General features: G+C 42.3%; 1 protein-coding gene across 3 annotated transcripts in view; it reads left to right on the top strand.

Moving 5' to 3' along the window:
* Nucleotides 1-16,412, top strand: part of BMP2K (BMP2 inducible kinase) — a 336,621-nt gene extending 320,209 nt beyond the window's left edge. For all 3 annotated transcript variants that reach the window (XM_073543101.1, XM_073543092.1, XM_073543111.1), the window contains one exon: nt 13,850-16,412. In XM_073543101.1, the coding sequence (XP_073399202.1) occupies nt 13,850-15,243 (1,394 nt within the window). In that variant the 3' untranslated portion in view covers nt 15,244-16,412. The remainder of the gene's footprint in view (nt 1-13,849) is intronic.
* The last annotated feature ends 2,267 nt before the right edge of the window (nt 16,413-18,679 follow it).

The following is an 18,679-nucleotide window of genomic DNA, read 5'->3' as shown; positions in this document are numbered from 1 at the left end:
CTGCCTTCTCAAAGGAGTGACACAGATATTCTCCAAATCATCATGTAATGACTATATTATGGTGCATAAAATTGCACCATATGCTAAATACATACTAGGGATAGCGACTCGACATATTATTGCATTAAAAGAAAAGCTGAGTCGATGCTATATGTAAAAACTATTCAAATTTTACTTCAAAAAAGTTGTAAACACACACATACATAAAATATGAAAAAAAGGTTATGTAGCAGACAATGATGTAAGTATAAATAACAATATTGATTAGTAACAAAAAAAGCAAAATAAATAACCACAAGTACCAGACACAGTGTCCAAGCACTAGGGGTCCACTAGAATTATACACAGAGAATGAGTTGTCTCATGTCAAGCTATATGTAAATCTAGTGCTTGACTGTAAAGGGTTTTTTACACATAGCGATATCGCTATGTGTGATACTTACCTCCGACCGGCTCCCCCGCTGGTTATCGCTGATCGCGCGAGAATGTCCGGCTCCATTTCTCGTCGTCTGCTTCCTGCTGGGGCTTCCTGCTGTGACGACGAGCGACGCGTGGAGGCGGGCGGGAGGACGTCTTCATCGCTGTGTGTGAAAGGTGAGTATCATGCGCTGCGTCGCTGCTGCATCGCTGTGAGATCTTTGTGTGAAAGCTCACTAGCGATCATATAGCGATGCACCAGCGATCCTGACCGGGTCGGATCGCTGGTCGGATCGCTGGTGCATCGCTAAATGTAAAAGGGCCTTAAGACAGTCCCATTATTTTGTGATCAGTGGTAGGGAGACAGCGGAGACCGGGATATAAATGGCTCTCTGTCAGGTATGCTAACATGTATACATACAGGAGCTGATGATTCCCGGTAAGTATCCCTGCACCGTGGCCACAGTGTAACAGGTCTCCAAGTACCACCCACCAATACTGATACAATGTGTAAGAGACAGCTAAATATAGGTTACTGAATTAGTCATTACCCGTCATAGTGCCTGGCGTGTGTGTTCCCGAGGATGCTAGATTTCTCTCACCATGTTAGTGTCTGCTGAGGTGTTGTCAAGTGGGAAAACTTGCTCATAGCAATCAATCACAGCTCAGCTTCTTTTAACCAGCTCTGGTGAAATGAGAGAAGCTTAGTGTTTGGTTGCAAGGAAAACTGTTGCTCATAGCAACCAATCACAGCTCAGCTTCTTTTGAACAGCTCTGGTGAAATGAAAGATGCTTTGTGATTGGTTGGTGATAGATATATATATATATATATATATATATATATATATATATATATATATATACATACATACATACATACATACATACATACATACATACATACATTCATTCAGTTTTATTTATAGAAATTTTCAAGAGTTCAAAGATAAAGTCTACACATTTCCAACTGGCATAGGCTTTAGAAATATAGAGACAGATTTATCATCAACTCACACAGAGATATCAGACTCTGAGGCCAGATCCAAGGTAGACAAGAAACAACAATAGGAGATCCCCCAAAGAGGACATTTTTTTAGAAGAATGTGATCCCCTCAAGGAGTCGATTCAACCTCTCCAACCCTCACGGCTCCCAGGAAATCCACAGATAATGAATCTTTCCTATAGTAAACGAAAACCTACAGAAATGGTAGTTTTAAATAAGGTTCTCTCATTCGTCCGTACAACGGATTGAATCCTTTGAGTCGGTAAAAGATGTAAATTTGTTCACACATAAACTTAAATGGCATAAACACTTCATTAGGGAAAATAAGTTGCCCGGAACTTCGTGTGTTTGATAATCTTATGGAGGACATTAGGATTCTCTTTATTCTCAGTGACCCTGATCCCAATATGGAAGGTAAAGGCCCCTTCACTGATTTAAAACTAAGCAGTACCAGAATGCCACCACAACAAAATGACCTATACCCAATTGATGTGTTTTTAGGTTTTGTCACAAGGAACTTAGGGGGGCAGACTACAAAGGACAAATTCAATTTAACAAAATCAGAAAATCAGACACTTTGCTCTTTTGAGAAGGATCACCATAATACCATCTGACAAAGGTGGCAACGTGGTGATCATGAATTCAGCTGCCTATTACCAGATGTGAAAGGGGTTGTTTTAGGATGGTTAATGCTATAGAGTTTTGGGGAATAACTCGACTAAAACTTTGTTGGAATTGGGAAGGTTAACCAAGTATAGTTTGGACAATGGGATGCTAAGTAAAAAAGAATATGAATTTATATATCCAAGCCATTCAATTATTACAATGTTCTATTGTTTACCTAAAATTCAGAAAGGGTTGAATCCCCTGAAGGGGCACCCGATTGTGTTAGAGGCAGACAGTCTCACCCAGAACCTGGGCATCTACCTAGGTAAGGTTTTGAGACTATTTGTCACCAGTTTAAATTCATATATTTGTGACACCACCAACCTTCTTTGAAAACTCGAGGGTGTTACTTTGGACTCTGAGGTGATGTTCGCGTGTATAGATATTGAATCGTTGTACTCTTTGATGCCACACGAGAAGATGCAGTTGAATTTTTTCTTAGAAGCAGAATGCCAGTTCATAAAACATAATGATTTTGCCCTTAAAGTTTTTAAGTAAAAGAGCCACCTTGTGCAGCACTAATGCCGCATTCTGTCAAGGTGGCCCTTTTATTTTGGGTACCTTGCACCGCCGAAATAATAGTTTTTAAAATTGGTCAGACATACCTGATATTTCTCAGGGGGGCAGGTCTTTCCCCATCTGACAGAGACGCCTCACATACCTCAGTCATGTATTCCTGCATTGTGTCTCAGCCTCCAAATCTTTATTTTCAAATCCTGGTGCCTGCGCCGGCTGTACTATGTATTCTTGGTTACAGTCGCCCGTCGTCATGACGTCGGCGGCCAGAGATCCGGCCCCGCAGTCGCTTGTGGTTTATTCACACTGCGGGGCTGGGAATCTCGGGCGCAGATTACTACTGCGCATGCCCGAGATTCATATATAAAGCGACATGCCAATGTGGCATAGTGTATGTGGGAAAAACAAAAGGGAGCTGAGAGGAAGGGTACGGGAACATTTGCAAGATATAACTAATTAAAAGAGACACATCATTGGCAAGAGATATCAACAACATGCATCAAGGTCGGACAGGAGTGGGATCGCAATTTGCGCAGGTGATAGGGAGTCAGCCTCCACTGATAGGGGATAGACTAGAAGATTCTTTAACATGGTTAATTATAGGCATAACTTAGCACACAGGTAAAACTATCCCCTACTCACTGCCTTAACTGCCTTCGGATACAGCAATTTTGCTGTACCTGCCCACCATACCGCTAATCCATTATTCCTGGGTCGACTGGAGATAACCCTTTACATGTTATCTAAATCATCCCATTAAGCAATTTTTCTGTTTGGGATGAACGTGAAAAATCAGGAATAGTATGTCTCTATTTTACCATTATTCTGGATGCTGTGACAAATTTTCTGCTAATACTCCTGAAAGGGTTGTATGTACCGCAAGTGGTTAATGAAGTTGTTCATGGCTGCTTTTGTGTGTGTGTATATATATGTGTATATATATATATATATATATATACACTCACTGGCCACTTTATTAGGTACACCTGTCCAACTGTGTGTTAAGACTTAATTGCTAATCAGCCAATCACATGGCGGCAACTCAGTGCATTTAGGCATGTAGACATGGTCAAGACAATCTCCTGCAGTTCAAACCGAGCATCAGTATGGGGAAGAAAGGTGATTTGAGTGCCTTTGAACGTGGCATGATTGTTGGTGCCAGAAGGGCTGGTCTGAGTATTTCAGAAACTGCTGATCTACTGGGATTTTCACGCACAACCATCTCTAGGGTTTACAGAGAATGGTCCGAAAAAGAAAAAAAATCCAGTGAGCGGCAGTTCTGTGGCCGGAAATGCCATGTTGATGCCAGAGGTCAGAGGAGAATGGGCAGACTGGTTCGAGCTGATAGAAAGGCAACAGTGACTCAAATTGCCACCCGTTACAACCAAGGTAGGCAGAAGAGCATCTCTGAACGCACAGTGCGTCGAACTTTGAGGCAGATGGGCTACAGCAGCAGAAGACCACACTGGGTACCACTCCTCTCAGCTAAGAACAGGAAACTGAGGCTACAATTTGCACAAGCTCATCGAAATTGGACAGTAGAAGATTGGAAAAACGTTGCCTGGTCTGATGAGTCTCGATTTCTGCTGCGACATTCGGATGGTAGGGTCAGAATTTGGCGTAAACAACATGAAAGCATGGATCCATCCTGCCTTGTATCAACGGTTCAGGCTGGTGGTGGTGGTGTCATGGTGTGGGGAATTTTTTCTGGGCACTCTTTGGGCCCCTTGGTACCAATTGAGCATCGTTGCAACGCCACAGCCTACCTGAGTATTGTTGCTGACCATGTCCATCCCTTTATGACCACAATGTACCCAACATCTGATGGCTACTTTCAGCAGGATAATGCGCCATGTCATAAAGCTCGAATCATCTCAGATTGGTTTCTTGAACATGACAATGAGTTTACTGTACTCAAATGGCCTCCTCAGTCACCAGATCTCAATCCAATAGAGCATCTTTGGGATGTGGTGGAACGGGAGATTCGCATCAGGGATGTGCAGCCGACAAATCTGCGCCAACTGTGTGATGCCATCATGTCAATATGGTCCAAAATCTCTGAGGAATGCTTCCAGCACCTTGTTGAATCTCTGCCACGAAGAATTGAGGCAGTTCTGAAGGCAAAAGGGGGTCCAACCCGTTACTAGCATGGTGTACCTAATAAAGTGGCCAGTGAGTGTATATATATATATATATATATATATATGGCTTGCCCCATCCTTATTAGTACATGATTGTACCTATGTTTAGTGCATAGCAAGCAGTAAGGACACTCATTAAAATTTACTGTCATGAATGCGTTTGGGTGGCACAGTTAACTATTAACGGCCCATAATATCTGCCCTTGTGATTACCTCACCAGCAGTGAGGTTCTCGCGCATCAGAAATCTGCATGGCCCGGATGTGACGTCTGCGTGTCACCGCTGGTTGGTGTGCTCTAACTACCACAAGTACTGTAGTAGATGTGTTCGTGGAGATGACTTAACCCCGATGAGGAAGCGCGGTAAGATTTGATGTAAGGCATTAGGCTGATGGTGTTGCGCATAGTGTCATGTGAGTACAACTAGCGACATTAGGCTGTGGGCATGGTGCTATTCTTGACTAACCAGCCCCTTTAGTCTCCCCTGAAGAATCTTACTCAAGAGGAAACGCATAAGGAGTGATGCACCTTGTATTCATTGAACATGGTGATGCCACATAGGACAATTACAGGATTGTGACAAGAAGGGAGATCTGACTTCTGATACATCTAATCGTGAGATTGTTCCAATACCTATATACTGATGGAGTGTTTTTGTGAATGATCCTCACTTTGTCATAAAGAGCTCCCCCCACTACCCTTATATTTCTACCTATGATTTATGTTTTGATTATAGTGAGACTGGACAACATGTGTAACTAATCATTAGCGAGACAGGTTTCACATACTCTGTAGAGGTTATCGTACTTGCATTATAGTCTGGTGCTGGTGATTTTCTTGTAGGTATTTCCTTTTCTGCCTTTGCACTTTATGTCCCCGGGGACAATCTTTTTAATATTTACTAATATCGCGTCTTTAGTTTTAATAGTATAGATTAAAAGTAATTTTTTATTATCTACCTTTGTCTGACAGCCTAAATTTGAAACCTTGTGGTTTTTAACAACTTGTTTAGGCTGTTCAAATCAACACAAGAAAAATCTTCATGTTTCAAGGTCCTAAAGAAGTCTATGGAGCAACGTAGCATTTCAAGAACAAGCTGCGTTTTTTTGAAAAAAGGCTAGAACACAAACACAACACGAAAACACACAAAAATAGTGATGTACATGAAAAAAAAAATCGTGAGACAAACAACAGCAGTCAGAGATGAACCATAATCCATACCAGTTTCCAGATATATTGTGTTGTGTACTGTGGAGGTAATATTACCTTTTTTTTTTTATCCCTGCACTACCTTGTAAAGATGGTGGCTTCAGGCATTGGGCTCCATGGCAGGCTCCAAAAGAGGGATCAGGGTCATGGGCCACACCATGGAAGGGGAGAGCTAGGAAGGATGAGTCTTTGTAAGAGAGGTCCCGTCTGGCATGTAGAGAAAAGAGTAGCCTGGACCAGCTCATACTGTACAGAAACCCACTACCATATGACTAAATCAGCCCCACAAATAACACTGCAATGGCATCTTTTTATTTAAAAAATGGCTGAGGCAGAAATTGGACCCATAATTCTGAATTATGTTTACAAAATCTCATCTAGATGCATAGGACAGAATTCTGCTATAGAAAATTCCGAATCTGCCAAATTGTAACCAAACAAAAACTACAAAAGACAAAATGAAAAAAACCTTGCTATAATTAAGTAAAAAGCAAAAGTGCATTTAAATCATACAGAGTTCTTAGGCTAGTTTCACACTAGCGTTTTTTTTGCGCTGTGTTTGGAGCGCACATGAAACGCATGTCAAAAGTGCATGCAAACGCTTGTAAACGCTGCATTTTTTTGTAGCATTATTGTGCGCATAACTACAAAAAATCGCAGTGTTTTTATGCGTTTGTAAGCATTTTTCATGCGTTTGCATTTTTTATGCGCAATAAACTGGAGAAAAAATTCTTGCAACACACTCCACCAATGGGACAGCAGTGGGCGTGTCTTATGGAAATTCTTTACAGCTGAATTCTTCACATTTGCTTGCATTTGACTTGAGAAACATGGATCTGCGGTGGAAGAGCTTTGACTTGGATCTGGACATGAGGATGGCTCAGGCTTATGCCGTTGCTTGCCATGAACAGAGGGAGAGAGAGAGTCAGCGAAGACGGCAGTGGCGGCGTTTGTGGATACATCCCATTATTGAACTCCCGGGAGAGCCGTGGAACGTACCACACCCTCTACAGCGAGCTACAGGCAAACCCGGAGAAATTTACGGATAATACCCGGATGACCAAAGAAACCTTTCACTATTTGCTTGGTCGGGTAAAAGAAGTCATCCGGAGACAGGACACGCAGCTCCGGCGTGCGATTACTCCTGAGGAACGGCTCCTGGTCACATTAAGGTACGTAGTTTTGCTAAACCAATGCCTGCTGATTTTTCTTGGTTGTGACATGTACTCTTCCAAATCTGGCAGAATTACAGTTCTGCCATGTCGTTAACTAAAGGCTGCTGTAATTTTTTGATGCCATGTATTGAACCAAAGGCTGCAGATTTTTTTTTTTTTTTTTTAATTTAACGTGTGTAAAAAAAAATTACGTATTCACAAATATTAATTTTTTTTTGTTTTCTTTGTGTCACAGATTCCTGGCTACTGGAGAGACCCTCTCGTCACTGCACTTCCAGTACCGTATTGGAATCTCCACGTTGTCTGGAATTGTAGCGGACACCTGCCGGGCTTTGTGGAACGTTCTTTGTCCCGAATTCATGCCCATGCCAACCGCAGAAAAGTGGTTGGAAATCGCCGACACATTCTGGACTGTCTGCAATTTCCCTAACTGTTTGGGAGCGGTGGATGGGAAACACATCCGGATTATCAAGCCCAAAAGAACAGGCTCTGAGTTCTATAACTACAAAAACTACTTTTCTACTGTACTGATGGCCACTGTGGATGCAGACTGTATGTTTTTGCAGTGGACATTGGGGCATTTGGCCGTGGGAATGACTCCCAGGCTATTAAGACCTCTGACATGGGCAACTTGATCTGATGGTGTATCTTGAGGACTAGAGTTGTGGAACTCTGCTGGATCCAGTCTGTGCAATATTACAAGAATGTAGAGACTGTTGTTGAAAAGACAAGTCATGTAGATTTGTTTCGTTGACAACACATATCTCCAAGACTGACACAAGAAACATGTCTCAGTATCAGTAATGGAGATATCTGGTGGCAAAAACGCTTAGTGTACAGCGCAGTGTGTGTACGGCGCAGTGTGTGTAGTCGGCGATTGACACAGTAACCAATCCAAATATTTTGAAAGCACAATTGCACATTTATTTTGTAACAAAAAATGAAAAAAACTTTTTTTATTAGGACTGACGTTTGGGGGAAGATTGGGATACTTTGGGTGTGTGGAGAGACGAGGAATGACTGGAGGTTGAGGAAGGGGTTCTAGGAGAAGGGGTGACGAAAGTACTGGGGGAAGGGAGCTCTGGAATGGACATGGAGGCAGGTTGAGACACATTAGGAGGAGAGAGTGGATGGACGAACAAAGTTGTTTTTTTTTTTTTTTTCTTTGGCGCAGGAATATCCTACCCGGACCGGCTTGCAGCCAGTGACCGCCTTACTTTGGTGGATCGCCTGGTGATGGTGGACTGTGTCGTTGCCCCGTAAAATAGGGAATGCAGATCACCCCTTTGCTGCTCTGCGGTGGCGGTGCTGCTAGAAGTGGCAGTGGCGGTGCTCCTAGAAGGGGAGAAAGTTGGGTCAGTGCTCCGAGCAGGAGGCTGCCTGTCTGGTATCTCAGCCAAAGTTCTTGGGGACTCTGAGGAGGAGTATTGGTGGCAGTGATCTTAAGATAAGGAGTGCTGGCGGTGCTCCTTTGATGAGGAGTGCTGGCGGTGCTCCGTTGCTGAGGAGTGCTGGCTGTGCTCTGTTGCTGAAGAGTGCTGGCGGTGCTCCGTTGCTGAAGAGTGCTGGCGGTGCTCTGTTGCTGAAGAGTGCTGGCGGTGCTCTGTTGCTGAAGAGTGCTGGCGGTGCTCTGTTGCTGAAGAGTGCTGGCGGTGCTCTGTTGCTGAAGAGTGCTGGCGGTGCTCTGTTGCTGAAGAGTGCTGGCGGTGCTCTGTTGCTGAAGAGTGCTGGCGGTGCTCCTTTGGTGTTTACTGGTGGTGTCTGTGGCCCAAGCAGGTTCTGTGGTGGTTTGGCTCCAAGCTGGTGGTGCTGTGGCGGTGGTGGTGCTCAATACAGGAGCAGCGCTTGCCATAGTGGTGGTGGCGGAGGAGTGTCCAGCAGCACTCAAACTTGGGGTGGTGTAGTGGTGTCCAGCTTCGCTGGAAATGCAGGTGGCCGTGCAGTGGTATGCAGCAGAAGTCGGTAGTGTGGTGAAGCGAGTCAGCGGTGGAACTGTTGGAAATAACACCACTGACTGCTGCACATACCGCTTCTGCTGCATAGCCTGCAAGTAAGCAGTGTTGCAGGCCTGTAACACACTCAGCTGTTGCTCAGGACTAAGGTGTTCCGCCATGCCCTGTTCAATTTTACTGAAAAAATGGTGCGCTGGTCTGTTGAGGTCGGCCTCCAGACAGTCAAGGCTCTGGTCAACAGAGTGGAAGCGGTGTTCCATGTGGTTAAAACCACGTTCCATCAGGGAAAACTGCTTTCCATTCTGGAGGACAGTGCCTTGAGGCTGCCCTTAAAGGCCTCGCTCAAGAGCATGAACTCGGGCAAGACAGGCCTGTCCAAGGCCCTCTGCCGCTGGCGGGTAGTGCCCGCATAACCAGTGACAGACCTGGGACAGGGGAACACCTGATGGACCAGCTTCCTGGTCACCAGCTGCCTGTGTTGCTGACCTGCAAGATGCTTCCTGGCTGTCTGATGGCTGGGACGGGTCCGAGGTTGATCGATGAAGAACCGCTCCTGGGACAGGTTGCAGGGTGCTGCTCCAAGTGCTGTGGAAACAAAGGGAAAACATTAGTATCATGTATTTACAAGAAGCATCACCTGTGGAATTGAAAAGCACATAGTAATAACAAACCAAAAATTAAAAGAAAAATTACGCTCTGCTGGCAAGGACCGGTCTCAGGAAAGCCAACTCTCGTTAATAGCGGTACTTTCTTCTGCGCCTTGCCGCTGAACCACTCCGAACCTGTCCCTCAGCACGAACATCAGTGTTGAAGCGGTCCTTCATCGAGCGCCAACGTGTGCATATTTTGTTCACTGTTGGGAAAAAAAAGAAAAAAAAAATTAGAAAATGAACTTAAGGAAACTTAATTATCAGCACACACACCGGATAGAACTTTGCAAACAGTCAATGCTGCAGCACAAATAAAATTCTAGACACAATGCAGTCACTGTTGATACTGAGGACACTGTTATGTTTCCTGCTAGAATATATGTAGCAGCGAAAACACAGTATCATCCGGAGCAAGAATGAAAACCGGATCAAGACAGCAGTTGACAAAGCAATCACTTTTTTCCACATGGCATTGGTGTTTTTAATGCAAGAATATATCTTTCCAAAAAAACACCAGCACCATCAGGACGATAAATCAATGCAGCAGTTGAAGACAAAAATCATTCGCTGTTTTCCACATGGCATTGGTGTTTTTAATGCAAGAATATATCTTGCCAAAAAAACACCAGCACCATCAGGACCATAAATCAATGCAGCAGTTGAAGACAAAAATCATTCACTGTTTTCCACATGGCATTGGTGTTTTTAATGCAAGAATATATCTTGTCAAAAAAACACCAGCACCATCAGGACCATAAATCAATGCAGCAGTTGAAGACAAAAATCAATCACTGTTTTCCACAAGGCATTGGTGCTTTTCATGCAAGAATATATTTTGCTAAAAAAACACCAGCACCATCAGTACCAAAAATCAATGCAGCAGTTGAAAACAAAAATCAATCAATGTATTCCACATGGCATTGATGTGTTTAATGCAAGAATATATCTTGCAAAAAACACATCAGCACTATCCGGTCCAAAAATCAATGCAGTATCACAGAGCATCTTTATACTTACTGAACGCCCTTTTTGAACTTGGAGAGGCGCTGTCCCAGCCATCCATCATCGCTGAGGCCACCTCATTCCAGAGCTGCCGGGTCACCACTGTGTCTTTGTACTGCTGGTCACGGCTGACCCACAACGGGCGGATCAGGTGCTCGTTGTCGATGTACACTACTTCTTCGTCATCCCGTTGTGGAACCTAGAAAAAATATTATAATGTTTTGAATTTTGGAAAATGAAACAGATACAAAAAAAAACAGAGAAAAAGCAAGATAAAGACAGAAAAAAAAAAAAAAAAAAAAAAAAAATATATATATATATATATATACTAACCTTGCATCTCCTCGCCACGACTTGACTACGCTGCTCCCGCTCAGAACGCTCCTGATCAGACCGCTCCCGCACTTCACCGGCCGTGTCCGATGTCTGTAAAAGAAAAAATTAAAATTACATTTCTAGAGGCAGCTATGCTTACCCAAAGGCAGCAAGATCCTCACCTCACGATCAGCTTGGGCCAGTTCTTGCCGAGATGGCGAATACAGTGATCCAGAAGCCATGCTGAAATGAAAACAAAAAATACATTAGTACATTATAAAATTGTACAGGACACACAGACATTATGTTGAAGAATACTCACATTTTGGCTCCTGAAGCTTGAATCCACACTTGTAAAGGCTCTTCTAGGCTCTTGTCTGGTCTCTCTGCAAGGCTGTCTGTAGAGTAATTGTCCCTGAAGACACCTTCTTTTATCTACACTCCTCCCAAACAATGTTGCTTGTTTAGGGGGAGTTTTAGACAAGTGTCTAGACATTGTTTACTTAAATCACGTGCGCGCACAAGGCGCTGACGTGCGTGGTGCCAAGCGATCGTCAGCGACCACATAGACTAATGCTATTTTTACGCATACCGTGCGCACACGTGCGCGAGATTTTTTTAACGATGTAGGCGGAACAAAAAATGCAACATGTAGCATACGGCGCGTCTGGGCGCACACCTGTAAAATGCGCAGCGCACGTTAAATGCTAAAGAGCGCGTACATTCGCAAGACCCTGCGACCACCTTGTTAAAGATAGGGGAACATTGCGCGTGCGCACGATGCGCTGCGCGATCAAACGCTAGTGTGAAACCAGTCTTAGTAATACTGTATTTGATTAAACATAGCATAAAAGCCGTTATATGCTGCATGTGTACCAACTCAAACCAAGCTCAATTTTTGTGTTTTTTTTTCAAATTGTAACCAAAGTACAGTATTTGGAAAAAGAATACCTGGAGAAAAGAATATTGCAAATTCTTAGTTAATGACTTGAATGTTCTTTGTCAGAGACAGGACTAGATGTAAATATTAGAGCTTCCAATTAAATATAAGAGATTCTGGTTTGGAGTGATACCAAATGTACAGCTTGATGTTCTTGTGCCTCAGGGAAATCTAAACTAGGCAGGTTTCTAATCCTGGTGTTATTAATACTGCCAACCAAATGTGCAGCTATATTAAAGCTAACAGCTTAATAACAAAAGAAACAAGAGAAATCGTCGCATACCTGTGACCATCGTGCCTTTCTTCCATATTACAGATGGACCAGAACTTGTGAAAGGTTAAAACAAGATTGCATAATATGTATTTCATTGTTTTCACAGACTCCATCAATTGTATAATATTAAATATTCAATTAGAAGGATAGTGTCCAAAATAGAAAAAGAGTAATAAACGTCATTAGCAGTTTTAACCCCTTCATGACCGGAGCTTTTTTCGATTTTTCGTTTTTCGCTCCCATACTTTCCAGAGCCATAACTTTTTTTATTTTTCCATCAATATGGCGATGTGAGGGCTTATTTTTTGCGGGACGAGTTGTACTTTTGAACAACACCATTTTTTTGAAAACGTGAAAAAAATTCCAAGTGTGGTGAAATTGCAAAAAAAAGTGCAATCCCACATTTGTTTTTTGTTTTGCTATTTTGCTAGGTTCACTAAACGCTAAATATAGCCTAACCTTATGATTCTCCAGGTCATTACAAGTTCATAGACACCAAACATGTCTAGTTTCTCTTTCATTTAAGTGGTGAAAAAAATTCTAAAAAAGCACCATTTTCCGAGACCCGTAGCGTCTCCATTTTTCATGATCTGGGGTTGGGTGAGGGCTTATTTTTTGCGTGCCGAGCTGACTCTTTTAATGATACCACTTTTCTGCAGATACTGTATGTTCTTTTGATTGCCTGTTATTGCATTTTAATGCAATGTCGCGGCGACCAAAAAAAAAAAACGTAATTCTGGCATTTTGATTTTTTTCTCGCTATGCCGTTTAGCAGTCAGGTTAATTCTTTTTTTTATTGGTAGATATGGCGATTTTGAACGCGGCGATACCAAATATGTGTAGGTTTGATTTTTTTTTTTTTTAATTGTTTTATTTTGATTGGGGCGAAAGGGGGTGATTTAAACTTTTTTATGTTTTTTTAATTTTTATACACTTTTTTTTTTTTTTTTTTTTTTTTTACTTTTGGCATGCTTCTGTAGGGAAGGTGACCGGACGGACGGACTTGTCAGAATAGAGAAAGGAAGGTTTGCACAGTTTAGACAGGTGACAGTTACTACAGTGGGGACACAGCTGAGAAAGTGTAGTGGACGTGCAGTACCTTGGGTTGACCATTAGAGGGCAGGGAGGAGTGTGAGCAAAGGACTGGACATCAGCTTAGGGCTTAGGAAACCGTTGGTCATGGGGGGCGGAGTTACAGGGAACCAGAAATGATATAAATTTGACAGGAGGGTTCCAGAAAGTTCCGGTCCCCAGGGGGAGCTCCAGTGACAGGAGGACTACGACAGTTTGTGCGCTGTGAGGAAAACCAAACCAGGGGGACTGAGGTGAAAGGAAGTCAGGGGGGTCGTCCTGACAGGAAGAACCGCAGTATAGACGAGGCTTTGGGTGTAGGATACCGTATTTGGAACAACGAAACTGACCAGTAAAGTGCTGATGGTGTACGGGCCTAAGGCGGCCACAGTGACTGAGCTGACAGGATTGTCACAGATTGTTTACAGTTTTCTTGGAAGATTATATGTAAGAAATACTAATATACTTATTCTTTGTGTTACTGGCCATAGTTTCTAAATTGTTTTCATTTCATTATAGGTTCACTTGGAAAAATATCAGACACATTAATAGGTTTAGAAGATTCCAAAGTATCAACCAAAAATGAAAAACAAATTATGTCTCTGAAAGAGCAAAAACAACAACAAAATGTCCAGGTGAAGTCTTCCCAACGGGCATTAAAAGAGGGCATGGACTCTGAAAGCGACTTTGAGTCGGACCCTCCTTCCCCTAGGAGCAGCGAGGATGATGATCCAGAGGATGAAGAAACTTTACATGGAGACAAAGGCATCTTCCATGACGACAATGACACAGAGCCAGAGATTATTGGACAAAGGCCTCTTTTAATGGATTCAGATGAAGAGGATGAAGAAAAGCAGAGTTCAGATTCAGATCATGACCGCACAAAAACTAAGAAATCCAATGTGAAGTTAAATAAACTAACATGTTCCAATGAGAATGAACCTAGAGAAAATACCACTAAGGCACTTCGGATGGACAATGTGAAGCAGTCATCTAATCCGCAGCTGGATGTGTTTGGGGCTATACCATTTTTTTGTCTTAAGACACAAAAAGTTCCTGAAGAACAAAACATGAAGGAAGGTCGACCAAATATGATGTATGAAAAAAGGAGGGATGAATTTGATGTATTTTCTCAAGCACCTTTTAATCGAAAATTAGACATGCCAGATTGTCAGATCACATCTCCTCTTCCTACAGGTAATGTGGATGTCTTTGGTTGCTCACCCTTTCAGCCTCTTACCATGCAGGAAGAAAAGATTTCCAGTAGAGAGGATGTATTTGGTTTGGTGCCATTTGAAGAGATAGCTGGAAATGAGTCCCAGCAAAAAGTAAAGCTGCAACGCAATTTGCAAAAAATTTCATCTCGTCAGAGACGTACAAAACAGGAATCAGCCAGTGGCAATGGAAAGCGTCACCACGGCACTCCATCAAGCACAAAAAAGACAGCCAAGCCCAATTACCGTACTCCTGAAAAAGTCCGCCGTCACAAAAAAGGAGGAAGACGCGACTCACAGAGCAGCAATGAATTTCTTACTATATCTGACTCAAAGGAAAACATTAGCATTTCTCTTAATGATGTTAAAGAATGCAACAATATTTTACAAACAGATGAAAGTATGGTCGACCCTTTCGGTGCCAAACCCTTCCATCCTCAAGATATGAGGCAACCTCAACATCATGGGCTTGGAGACAACCGTGGAGATCATCACCCAGCAGCAGCTGGCAGGCCAAGGCAGAGTTCACTGCATGGAGCCTACCTCAGTGGAGATAATGCCAAAATGGATGACTTTGGTGCTGTGCCTTTCACTGAACTAGTGTTACAAAGTTTACCACAACAACAAAGCCAGCAGCCTCCTCCACAAGCATTAGATTTAGATCCATTTGGTGCAGCCCCTTTTCCTTCAAAGCAGTAGAATATAATTTTTAATGACTGTATAAGCTGTTATATACAACTTCCTTTTTAAATCTGAACTTTTACAGATGTCTTCGATAACACAAAAGCATTATCTTACTCTTTAGCACAATTTTAACACCTAGACAATGTCTGGAAACATATTTATAATTTTATTTTAAGTACTATGGCAAAAGTATAATAGCTTTAATATATGTCTCGCAAGAGAACACATTCCTACTTGTTACTTGCACTTCTGAAGTACCGTAGCTCTTATTCGCTAGCATAACATACATATTTGTAGAACCACACAAAGGTGTATGACCCTTCTAAAATGATGGGGTTTCATCAGGGATTTTTAATTATTGTTTCATAGTGGTCTCTTTGTGTAAATTACAAAGGCCAACATACATGATTCCAGTATAGACTAGCCGTGTGTCTCCTATCCCGAACTCGAGAGCCTCGTTTATGGTCCTTTCAGGGACCGTAAATATTGTGGCTACTCCCATTGTTTGGCATCGGCTGTGGCGCTGGTGTCACATGGATGGCCAGTCACCGAGTTCAGTGGAATGCCCACTCAAAGCTACTGAGCTTACCGATTGGCTGTGATCGTCAGGGTGACATCTGCACCACAGCCAAAGTCAGACATTGGGAGCAGCGGTGGACACTTCTCTGTGGACCCGGGGAAAATTTGGGTTCAGCAGCGAGGGACAAATTATATACTCCAGGAATCCACTGCATGTCATAAATTGTTAAGTGTCATCACATGGAGACTTTAAAACATGAATGTTGCCAAATGGCGTTTAAGTTTTTATATTAATATTTTGCTACAATTATATATTTTTCACTAAAAGACAGGAACTGTGTATGGTTTCCTGATACCACTACAACTTGTGACATATATCGTCATGAAATGTTACTGTCTGGAGCGCCACTGCGGAGGGTCTGTTTAATCATTAGTTTAAGTGTAATGTCTATACCAAATCATAGTAATTAAGATATGTGGAAACCATAATGTGTTCTCGCCAATATCCAGGGTACCACTATAACTGTTTACTTCTGATACCTGAAAAATGTGACAAGTGTCTGAGTGTAATGCGAATGATGCCACATGCTCTTATATAGTCTTATATAGTCTAGCGAGATCGCTGTGTGTGACAGGGCCATTACAAAGATTTTTTTAACTGTTAAGATTTGTCATCATTTCCTTGCTTTGCATAGATTCTAATATACCATAATAATGTCTTACAAGTAGTTCTTTCATAAGAAAAATGTCAGGCTTGTTCAACAGATTTATCAAAACTTTCAAAATTAATTATTACCCCATTTTTCATCTGCTGTAGTACAGGAACATGGAAAGAGCTCATCTGAAGCAATTCCCACATCTGAAACATTCCCACAATGTGTTCCTCTATGTTCTAGGTATGTGTACTTCCAGAAAATCTCAAAACCTTTGAAAGGCTATGTACACACACAGTCTTTGCTGAATTTTTGGAGCAGAAACTTCAAGATTTTGAGGTATTTTGAGATGTAGAGGATTTGGAGAGTTTAATATCAGTTTCTACTCCATATTTGCTCTGAAAAACTTCTATAGCCAAAAGAAGATATTTTTATTCCTACCCAAGAGAGCCATTATATACAGTGGGGCAAAAAAGTATTTAGTCAGTCAGCAATAGTGCAAGTTCCACCACTTAAAAAGATGAGAGGCGTCTGTAATTTACATCATAGGTAGACCTCAACTATGGGAGACAAACTGAGAAAAAAAAATCCAGAAAATCACATTGTCTGTTTTTTTTTCATTTTATTTGCATATTATGGTGGAAAATAAGTATTTGGTCAGAAACAAAATTTCATCTCAATACTTTGTGATATATCCTTTGTTGGCAATGACAGAGGTCAAACGTTTTCTGTAAGTCTTCACAAGGTTGCCACACACTGTTGTTGGTATGTTGGCCCATTCCTCCATGCAGATCTCCTCTAGAGCAGTGATGTTTTTGGCTTTTCGCTTGGCAACACGGACTTTCAACTCCCTCCAAAGGTTTTCTATAGGGTTGAGATCTGGAGACTGGCTAGGCCACTCTAGGACCTTGAAATGCTTCTTACGAAGCCACTCCTTCGTTGCCCTGGCGGTGTGCTTTGGATCATTGTCATGTTGAAAGACCCAGCCACGTTTCATCTTCAATGCCCTTGCTGATGGAAGGAGGTTTGCACTCAAAATCTCACGATACATGGCCCCATTCATTCTTTCATGTACCCAGATCAGTCGTCCTGGCCCCTTTGCAGAGAAACAGCCCCAAAGCATGATGTTTCCACCACCATGCTTTACAGTAGGTATGGTGTTTGATGGATGCAACTCAGTATTCTTTTTCCTCCAAACACGACAAGTTGTGTTTCTACCAAACAGTTCCAGTTTGGTTTCATCAGACCATAGGACATTCTTCCAAAACTCCTCTGGATCATCCAAATGCTCTCTAGCAAACTTCAGACGGGCCCGGACATGTACAGGCTTAAGCAGTGGGACACGTCTGGCACTGCAGGATCTGAGTCCATGGTGGCGTAGTGTGTTACTTATGGTAGGCCTTGTTACATTGGTCCCAGCTCTCTGCAGTTCATTCACTAGGTCCCCCCGCGTGGTTCTGGGATTTTTGCTCACCGTTCTTGTGATCATTCTGACCCCACGGGGTGGGATTTTGCGTGGAGCACCAGATCGAGGGAGATTATCAGTGGTCTTGTATGTCTTCCATTTTCTAATTATTGCTCCCACAGTTGATTTCTTCACTCCAAGCTGGTTGGCTATTGCAGATTCAGTCTTCCCAGCCTGGTGCAGGGCTACAATTTTGTTTCTGGTGTCCTTTGACAGCTCTTTGGTCTTCATCATAGTGGAGTTTGGAGTCAGACTGTTTGAGGGTGTGCACAGGTGTCTTTTTATACTGATAACAAGTTTAAACAGGTGCCATTACTACAGGTAATGAGTGGAGGAAAGAGGAGACTCTTAAAGAAGAAGTTACAGGTCTGTGAGAGCCAGGAATCTTGATTGCTTGTTTCTGACCAAATACTTATTTTCCACCATAATATGCAAATACAATGAAAAAAAACAGACAATGTGATTTTCTGGATTTTTTTTTCTCAGTTTGTCTCCCATAGTTGAGGTCTACCTATGATGTAAATTACAGACGCCTCTCATCTTTTTAAGTGGTGGAACTTGCACTATTGCTGACTGACTAAATACTTTTTTGCCCCACTGTACAAATGTATTAGGAAATTCCAAATTGTATATTAGTGGTTTCCAGACCCAAAATAGCCTCATACAGTGCCTACAAGTAGTATTCAACCCCCTGCAGATTTAGCAGGTTTGATAAGATGCAAATAAGTTAGAGCCTTCAAACTTCACACAAGAGCAGGATTTATTAACAGATGCCTAAATCTTACAAACCAAAAAGTTATGTTGCTCAGTTAAA

Source organism: Dendrobates tinctorius, unplaced genomic scaffold (assembly GCF_039654945.1).
Source record: "Dendrobates tinctorius isolate UK_male_01 unplaced genomic scaffold, ASM3965494v1 ptg000011l, whole genome shotgun sequence".
Classification (NCBI taxonomy): Eukaryota; Metazoa; Chordata; class Amphibia; order Anura; family Dendrobatidae; genus Dendrobates; species Dendrobates tinctorius.
The sequence above is the reverse complement of the archived record's forward strand: the minus strand, read 5'-3'. Positions and strand labels throughout refer to the sequence as shown.